The sequence below is a fragment of the Phragmites australis genome, chromosome 3 (assembly GCF_958298935.1).
Source record: "Phragmites australis chromosome 3, lpPhrAust1.1, whole genome shotgun sequence".
Taxonomy (NCBI): Eukaryota; Viridiplantae; Streptophyta; class Magnoliopsida; order Poales; family Poaceae; genus Phragmites; species Phragmites australis.
The window spans coordinates 49,014,448-49,024,003 of NC_084923.1; the positions used below are offsets into that span (position 1 = coordinate 49,014,448).

The following is a 9,556-nucleotide window of genomic DNA, read 5'->3' on the forward strand; positions in this document are numbered from 1 at the left end:
TTGATTATCTTGTCGTAGCATAGTTGTACGATTGATGCAAGTTTCACTTGCTATGATGTTTATTATTGTTAGTGTGATAATATACTTATATATGGTTCTATGATGTTTGATCTGTTATACCTCTAGTTACAGAAAAGATATTGCTAGAACTTTTTTAAGGTTTGATGGCTTTGTAGATCGATTTGGTAGCGCTCCAAGCTTAACAACTTTCAACTAAAAAATCACAGGTACATAACCTCAGTTGTGCATCTCGCGGACCTCGATGGACTTGTCCATCCAGCGGCACCGGTTTGGAAAGACATTGGCAGCCTGTCCTAATCTGAATCCCAGACAGATATTTCAGAGAATGAAAAGGCAGTACACAGCAGTAGAAATCTGCCAGTTCTCTCTCGTCCGCCATCCTGTGAAGGAGGCTGCTCCTCGTCGCCCCCAAAACCCCTCTCAAACCCTCTCTCCCCTATCCACCCCGCCTTCCCTATAAAGCAAGCCCTCCCCCCACACACCCTCAACGCCATCCGTTCCATTTCTTATCCCCCTCCTCCCTCCCTCCTCGATGGCGTCCCTCCTCACCCTCCCCGCTCCCGCCCCCGCCCTCGCCCTCTCCAACCCCACCTCCTCCTCCTCCGTTCGTCTCCAGGCGTCCGCCTTCCGCTGCTGGGCGCTCCGGCGGCGCGGGTGGGTGGCGGCGGCCGTCGCCTCGCCCAACTCCGTGCTCAGCGAGCACGCCTTCAAGCGCCTCCAGCTCGGGAGCGACGACGAGGACGAGGAGGTAGCGTACGGGAGCGACGGCGACGAGGGAGTTGAGGCGGGAGCGGGGGAGGGGTTGCAGGGGGGCGAGGAGGAGCTCGCCATTGCCAGGCTCGGCCTGCCCGACGAACTCGTCGCCACGCTCGAGAAGCGCGGAATCACCCACCTCTTCCCCATCCAGGTGACAACAATTGCGCTCTGTTCCGACTCTTGGATGCCTTGATTGTGCTCCATGTGAACCGCAGGTCTTGCTATTGGAACTTTGGGAGGAGACAGGGTCACCGAGAGGGGGGAAGGTGTCGGTGTACGATTTTTCGGGGATTGAGTTGGTATTTTCGAAATTCGTGGGGTGGACTTGTTTTGGTACAAAATGGTTACAAGGTATTTGGAGTATGACTAATTTTGGTGGGGAAATTGAGACGCTGGTCTACGCTAATTAAGCTTCTTGGTCCGAGCACTTGAACTGGGAAACTAAAGAGTAGTATTATTCTCCCTTTTCAAGTCATAACTGGTTCAATAATTAATTAATTATACACGCTCCTTTGTATCGAGTTATAGTTCTGGTTGGCACTTGTATTGAGATTTGTTCATGCCTAGTGCTTCGCAATTTTGCTGCAAGTCAAGACCGCCCGGTTCTTACTGATACTACCAAATGTTGTCAGTTGCTACGTTTGGTATGGTGGATTGGAGACATTTAATCAGTTATACCGTTTTTCTTTCTTCGTAGTTTCTAAAGGTAGTAGAAGATGCTTTTTTTGCTTGGCCTTTTGCTGACTTGCTTTCTATCCTCCAGAGGGCCGTATTGATTCCAGCTCTTGAGGGCCGCGACCTGATTGCTAGGGCAAAGACTGGAACTGGAAAGACACTAGCCTTTGGTATACCCATGATCAAACGATTAATTGAGGATGATGATGGGCAGAGTATGAGGTATCTATTCATCCTGCTATGCGCTTCACATTGTTGGTGCATTCGAATCAGTTGATAGTTAACAGTCACATTGACCATTTCTTTTCCATTTTGGCAGGCGAGGTCGTATTCCTCGGGTTTTGGTTCTAGCACCTACTAGAGAGTTAGCCAAACAAGTTGAGAAGGAAATAAAGGAATCAGCACCCAAGCTCAGTACAGTGTGTGTTTATGGTGGTGTCTCATATAATGTCCAGCAGAATGCACTATCACGTGGTGTTGATGTTGTTGTTGGAACACCGGGCCGTATAATTGATTTGATAAATGGCGGAAGCCTTCAGTTGGGGGAAGTTCAGTATTTAGTCCTTGATGAGGCTGACCAAATGCTTGCAGTCGGGTTTGAGGAAGATGTGGAAACAATATTACAACAGCTGCCTGCAGAGAGGCAAAGCATGCTTTTCTCTGCAACGATGCCTAGTTGGGTGAAGAAATTGTCTAGGCGGTACTTGAACAATCCTTTGACAATTGACTTGGTACAGCCTTCACATTCCTTTAATTTTCCTGTTTCCTTTTTCCGTGTGTGAGTTTGTGTGTCCTCAGGGGTGGGGGTCCTTATTTACTCTTTTTTTTGGTTATACACTGAAACAAATGTAGGCTAGAAATTAGTGTCATCTGGTATAAGAGCATTCTTACATGTGATCACAGATATCATTTTGACATACAAGATCATACTTGTTGTGATGATCATGGTGCATGCTATTTAATACATATTCTGGCCAGAATACTTTGTCATGCAACCCATGAGATTGTTTTTGTTATGCCATATGTCAGCCGGAAATATTGTGTTTAATTCTTATTCATGGTGCAGAAATACGAAGTGCAATAAGTTAGCTATTCCCTTTCTCTTGAAACTCTCCAAAGGAGTAATCGACGGATTCTACTGTTAACATGCATTTGTTTCTGGCTTTCTGCAATGCTGGCTAGCAGTTTGTTAGTACACTTATGTGGGCCCATGTTGATTCTTTGTGAGATATAATCATGACACATGTATATTGTTTTTGTTTTCTTTTCTCCTTTTTATGTCCTAATTACTTATTGGGTTTCTTCATGTGTTTAATTAGGTCGGTGATCAAGATGAAAAACTTGCTGAAGGAATCAAACTCTATGCTATCCCACTCACAGCGACATCGAAGCGCACCATTCTTAGTGATCTAATTACGGTATGTTAATGCAGCTCATGAAATTTTTAGCTGCTTTTCCCCTCCCTCTTCTCTTCATTCAGCTTAACTTTGTTTTAACCCTTGGGATAAAAGTAAATGGCACAGACAGCTAGGGCATGCATGATTTATTTGAATTAACATATACACATAAGTATAAATTTTACTCTTATGTGCGCTGATTACTTTTCCATCATTCCATGAACATCATTTCTACTTTCCTTGAATGCTTTGGTTACTGCATTCATTTAAGCTGGGTTGAAGCTGAAGTTTTTTGTTTATTTTTTAAGTTCTGGATATTGACAGTCTCGATTTAGCTGTTACAAGCCTAGGATTTTGAACTTGGGTGTACATATGGCATTATATATAGCTGATTTTTTCCGATAACCATAAATATTAAACAACGTCAAGATCCAAGGTAAAAATTGTTCATAATAATGACAACATCTAAGGTAATATAAATAACTAAAAAAAATCAAAATGACAATACAACTTTACGGTTCCTCACCTTTTGAAATGCAGCTATGATGGCATCATCCTCAACTTGCCTAGCAAATTACACATTCATATGTAGTTATGTACCTTGATGCCACTTGAAGTGCATGAGCAAATGCTCACTGAACTGCTGCAAGGACTCACTTAACTCGAAGTAGAATTTTCAGAAAGTATGCATGAATCAGTTGGTGAATGTGAGACACATGCATTGTATTGGTGTGTTACTTCTGTGTTTCAACAAGGCTGTCGGCAGTTAGAGACATAGCTAGCTTTTGAACTGCTGCATCAACTCAACAGTGCTACCGCTACAAGCCTACAACTGCTGAAACTATCTAAGCTTACAACTGCCGCTGCTCAACACATGGTTAATTGGCAGATAATCTAGCTAATTTACATGCATCCAATTTAATCCAAATCATCTCAAGATTGTACAACACATCATTCTTCTTGAGGAGGCATGCAGCTAGTTTACCTGGAGCGCCAGGAGCGGCAACAGCGCTCGAGCCATCGGCTTGGATCTTGGCCACGCCACGCCCGCGACCCTTGCCTGGTCGGCCTTGACCTTGCCCACGCTCCGACAGCCCCGTGGCGCCCATCTCGTTCGCACCGTGCCTGCGCCCCGCGGCCTCCGCCTAGCCGACTTTGATCTCGCCCGTGTCGCCTCCCACCGCCGCCCGTTGCCGCCCCCGCCCTCCATCTCGTATCTGCTCGTGGCTTCATGCCTTAGTTCCGTAATCCCGTCTGTGGGTCGTGACCGCGAGACTGCTCTCAGGCCTTAGCTCAGGCAGTCGGCGTGGGCCGTGGGTAGTTGAGCGGGCTCGTGGGCGCGTCACGCTATAGTTGAGTGGGCTTGTGGGCGTGTCACGCTATAGCTCAGGTTGCATCGTGGGCTTGTGGCCCCAAGGGCTTGAGTAGTTGAGTGGGCTTGACTGGATACCTTATATATAGAAAAGAATTCGCAAAAAAAAAAAAAATGGGTGTAATGTACACCCATGACCCTTCTTGGGCCCGCCCTTGCTCACAAGTTACGTTTAGTCACTTCTTTTCTCAATTGGGTTCAAAACTTCAAGTTGCAAATGTCTGCTTCTGAAACTGATTGAGTGCCAGAGCTTTTAGTATTCTCAAAAAAAGATTTGCATCATTTGATTTCTTAGAGCTTCTGATGCTGGCAAATTAGGATTTTCTATGCCTGATTGGAGAGAACTATATCGTATCATGGTACTTCAGTGGTTGGTTATCATGGTGGTGTCATTCTGACTAGGTGGTTCCGAAGACTACTATCTGCTACCAACCTGTAACCAATTATAAGTATGATACTTAACATTACAATATACTTGATGGAATATTCTTTAACCATGACGATATTCACTTCAGATCGGGATGATTTGGACGCGACGGTTCCTAAAATACTTTTGTTTTAAATATGACTGTACTGAAATGAATGTAGTGTTGGTGTTTAGTTTCATCATTTAGGTTTTGTGATGATTTGTCATGGTTCCTGGATTCAGAAACTAATAAGATCATGAAATCTGTCACAGTTCATACAGCTATGTTAGTATATAATTGTACTTAGGTCCGATTGAGAACACAGTTTCATCCATACATCTTCCATGTGACCATGTCTATTGAACATTTTACTAACTTTGGGACCAGTTTTGCTGAGCCTTGTTGCTGGCTTTCACATATCTATGCCGTGAGATAAGTTATTTCGTTTAAATATTGCAATGTGTCTCAAAATATTTTTTTGTCAGGTATATGCAAAGGGTGGGAAAACCATTGTTTTCACTCGGACGAAACGGGATGCAGATGAAGTATCATTGGCACTGACGAACAGTATTGCTTCTGAGGCACTTCATGGTGATATTTCACAACATCAGCGTGAGAGGACACTAAATGGTTTTCGTCAAGGGAAATTTACTGTTCTAGTAGCAACTGATGTTGCTGCTCGTGGTCTGGATATACCAAATGTTGATTTGGTGAGTTCACAAATCCTCTTCACTTCATCTGATTCTAGATACTGTAATTCTGTAAAATACCCTTTCTAACACTTGTTAACTCTTTGTCATGGAGCTGTGATGGTTGACTGTTGAGAATTTTCAAATGTGCGACATATAACTATGTCTAGCAACTTTTGCCTACCAAATTATTAGCACGCATTCCTCTAAAGAAGATAATTTGCAGAACTTCTGAGTTTCGAACTCTTTAATATTTACAGTGCTAAATAGGGTATTAGTCTATTAGATCATCAAACAGTTCAGGAACTTAGCATTTTTTTTACCCCGACCATTCAGGAACTTAGCATTTAAGGCCTTCATCTTGCCACTAAATGAATTCAAGCGCTGTTTCATTTGTTAAGTTTGGCATGTCTTAGGTTTTATATCACAATGTCATCTAGCTTTGGTATGTTTTATAGCATCCCTGTATGATATCTTGGGTTAATCTTGCGATTTACTTGATACTGTTTCTTATCACTCCTTGTTAACTTATTATGTGCATTTCAGCATTATTTGAGATGAACTGTAGGCATATACAGGTTAATTAATGAGAGGCTTTCATTTTTAATGCAGATTATCCATTACGAATTGCCAAATGATCCAGAGACTTTTGTTCATCGTTCTGGACGCACTGGACGGGCTGGGAAAGTTGGAAATGCAATCTTGATGTTTACAAGCAGCCAGAAAAGGACAGTTAGATCACTTGAGCGTGACGTTGGTTGCAAGTTTGAGTTTATCAGCCCTCCGTCAATGGAAGAAGTGTTGGAGTCATCTGCAGAGCATGTTATTGCTACTTTGCGAGGGGTGCACCCAGAGTCGACTCAATCCTTTCTTCCAGCAGCTGAGAGATTAACAGAAGAATTAGGACCTCATGCTCTTGCTTCTGCACTGGCACATCTGAGTGGATTTTCTCAGCCACCTTCTTCACGTTCTCTGATCAGTCATGAGCAGGTAAGAAGTGACTCAATTGCACATTGTTATTTTACTAATCCTACCATTGAGTTCATCTATGTCCCACAATTAATTAGGCATACCTTACACCTGTTCCACCATCAACTTGATTCATTTGTTCTGACTTCTGCCGTCAAGATTTGAGGATTTATCCGGCTGATGTTATATGACTACCAAATTTACCCTGAATGCTACTGACCACTAGTACTGAAATTTCCTTTATGATGAATTTGCAACAGGCTATCAAGCGATCATCTAGGAAAGCTCCATAGCTTTTGTTGTGCATTTACCTTTTCTTGTATTTTTTGTTCTTAAAGCAAGACATCTTCAATCGCTTTCTTTCCCTCTACTAAAATGCAGGGATGTGTGACATTGCAACTAACTAGAGATTCGGGATATGGAAGAGGCTTCTTTTCCCCAAGATCCGTTACTGGTTTTCTATCTGATGTTTGTTCGGCTGCTGCAGATGAAGTTGGCAAAATATACCTAACAGCAGATGAAAACGTGAGTTTTGCCAGAGTATGTTAAATTGTTAGGCATTTCCTTCTGTCCATTTTGTCCATAAGCATACAGTTGTAAGGATGGTGGCTGATAATACTTCCTTAGCATGCATATCTTCTCCACCGTAACGTACATTGGTTCTAGTAGCACGCAGAGCACTTCAGAGACGGTTTGCTCGTATAACTGCCTTGTCCTGCATGTCTCCTTTTTCCTTTGGTTTTGCTTTTGCTTTTGCTCTTTTTTTCTACAAAGTTGCGCATGATGTTCCAACCCAATTTCGACTACAATCATGAAACAAAGACCTTTTATGTCGTGGTGTCCAACTGTCCATCAATGACTGTGCAAGCAAATAATTGTGCCATAGATACTTGAATGCAGCTTTATTTGGTAACAAGTGTGCTGCTTGGGATTGTTGGTGACATAATTCTATCCCTCAGATTGGTTTGGATGTGGGATCTAGAACAATTAATTGTACTGATATTTTGTCAACTTCTTTTCTAAAAGAAAAGCAAAGTTGCACGCATAATAATTTAACTAACATTGTACTGTATTATGTCTTTTATATTGTTTCCTTTTGTCCTGATGAATTTTTCACTATTGGATCTATGCATTGCTCATTGTATCAGGTCCAAGGAGCAGTCTTTGATTTACCTGAGGAGATTGCAAAGGATTTGCTTACTATGGAACTCCCGCCAGGAAACACCATAACCAAAATTACAAAGGTAATTTTTGCAGCTTGATCCTCTTGAGTTTGTCTTGATGGCTTGCTGTGCCATACATTACAACATGTGCTAAGAATGCTGACTGAGATGAATAGGAACTGAAAGCCTAGTCTCACACTATTTTGATATTCTCTTTTCTCTATTTATCTCCAGTCAAGCCAGCTTAAATTGGCTTGGTTTTTATATCGTGTAATATCTATCGCTGGTCTTGTTTTGGATGTGATTTTGGTTTTCTGTGAGCTAGTGTGGTAACCACTTTATTATTTCCTGCTTTCAGCTGCCTGCATTGCAAGATGATGGTCCTGCTACTGATAGCTATGGTCGCTTTTCAAACGACCGAGGTTCCAGGAACAGAAGGTCCAGGGGAGGCGGCGGCCAAAGAGGCCGGGGTAGTTGGGACTCTGACGGTGAAGACCGATTTCGCCGTGGTGGCAGGAGCTTCAGATCTGACAATGATAGTTGGTCAGATGATGACTTCTCAGGCGGTGGGAGAAGATCAAACCGTTCCTCATCCTTTGGTAGTCGCTCATCATCTTACAGTAGCCGTGGCTCACCATCCTTTGGAGGCCGCTCATCATCCTTTGGGGGTAGGGAGAGGTAAGCTTTACAAGATCTCTGAAATAACATACCAAGCTGCTATTCTAGATACACTCAATCAAGGTATTAGTTCTTAGGTAGTTCAGTTAGAGTGACATGATTTTTCTTTCATGAAGTAGATGCACAATCAGGGCACACACTCATCTGAATCTCCTCCATACAAGATGTTCGCTTCATTATTAGGTGCACGATGAGAATAGGAAACCAATTGATCTCTGAGAACAGCCCCTGTCAGAATTTGTAGCATTGCTTGCCATAAGCACTTCCTCTAGAACTCAGTTACTTCTGTTTGAACCATTAGTACATATGAACACCTAAACATAATGCTCTATAATTAGTGCTGACCAGTGAAGTAGTTTGCTAGCTAGCTAGCCCTTGCTACAGCACATCATTAACTCCCCAAATCATGATCAGAATTTACTTGTACATCTCTTTCCAGGACAAAAATAATTAATTACCACACTACAAATTCGCACATGATTATCATTCTCTTTCTGAAGCTAATGAGCTTCCACCAATTTGCAGTAACAGAAGCTTCAGCGGTGCTTGCTTCAACTGCGGCGAATCAGGGCACCGAGCATCAGACTGCCCAAACAAGTAGACGATAGAAATGACGTTCTTCCCTGCCGCGTGGGGTCGCTCCTTTTGGGCTGATCGGCTTCCAACAAGCGGCTGGGCAATTCAACGCTGCCAAGCAAAAATCCAAGCCGAGAGCCCCACCCCAGCTGATCCATATACGCCCTCCGACCTTATGGCTTTACACGGACCGTGCGCTAGCTACAATTTTGTGGGGTCACTTCGTCGCGCGAAGATTTTGGCACGCTGACTACCAAAGGAGCTCCTCCAGTTTATTCATGTAACGCAGGCTCTACAGGGATATGTTTTCTTTTTGCCTTTTGCTGCCGCTTGTTGAAGACCTCGATAGAATGTTAACACAACACGAACCATTCGTGTACAGTTGTTACTGCTGCACCATTGGGACAGGCGATGCCGCCAGAACTGTTCACGGGTATTAGAGCCACTGCTGTTGTTTCACATGTCATCAACTCTACAGCTTTCGGTGAAGAAAATATCAGAGTTTGTTGCAGAAAGGTTTCACCGGTTGTTCCGGCAGTCCGTACTTTCGATCCTCGCGGCACGAACTTCTACTTTATAAAGGTAGGGCTTGGTCAATGCAGCGTAGCGTACGACAACGGAACTAGGACATGGCTCGATTCAGCCTGGTAGTTGACGGTTGGTCAGTCAGGCAAAACGGCCACGATGCATCGAATTCGAACGGTTTCGTGTTGCCTTGTACGATCGATGGACGTGCTGCTTACAGCAGCGTGATGTGGCCGAAACGCGTGTGTGTATTCCGGATGCGTTCGAGTTGGAGACGGTCGCGATTCGCAGGCTCGCGGCAGAGCTTCTGGTACCAGAAAAAGGTTGG

General features: G+C 43.6%; 1 protein-coding gene across 1 annotated transcript; it reads left to right on the forward strand.

Moving 5' to 3' along the window:
* The first annotated feature begins 510 nt into the window (after window positions 1–510).
* Window positions 511–9,164, forward strand: LOC133913696 (DEAD-box ATP-dependent RNA helicase 3B, chloroplastic). Its single transcript, XM_062356914.1, has 10 exons — window positions 511–928; window positions 1,541–1,674; window positions 1,772–2,183; window positions 2,772–2,870; window positions 5,114–5,338; window positions 5,930–6,307; window positions 6,668–6,811; window positions 7,435–7,530; window positions 7,808–8,127; window positions 8,653–9,164. The coding sequence occupies exons 1-10, from the start codon at window positions 554–556 to the stop codon at window positions 8,726–8,728; spliced, it is 2,259 nt and encodes a 752-aa protein (XP_062212898.1). The 5' UTR covers window positions 511–553; the 3' UTR covers window positions 8,729–9,164.
* Window positions 9,165–9,556: the final 392 nt, after the last annotated feature.

Bases quoted from the DNA above. Each gene is read 5' to 3' on its own strand.
- LOC133913696 (XM_062356914.1), top strand. From the start codon at position 554: ATGGCGTCCCTCCTCACCCTCCCCGCTCCCGCCCCCGCCCTCGCCCTC. The intron at 5,339-5,929 runs GTGAGTTCACAA...TTTTTAATGCAG, and splicing joins ATATACCAAATGTTGATTTG to ATTATCCATTACGAATTGCC. The intron at 6,308-6,667 runs GTAAGAAGTGAC...ACTAAAATGCAG, and splicing joins CTCTGATCAGTCATGAGCAG to GGATGTGTGACATTGCAACT.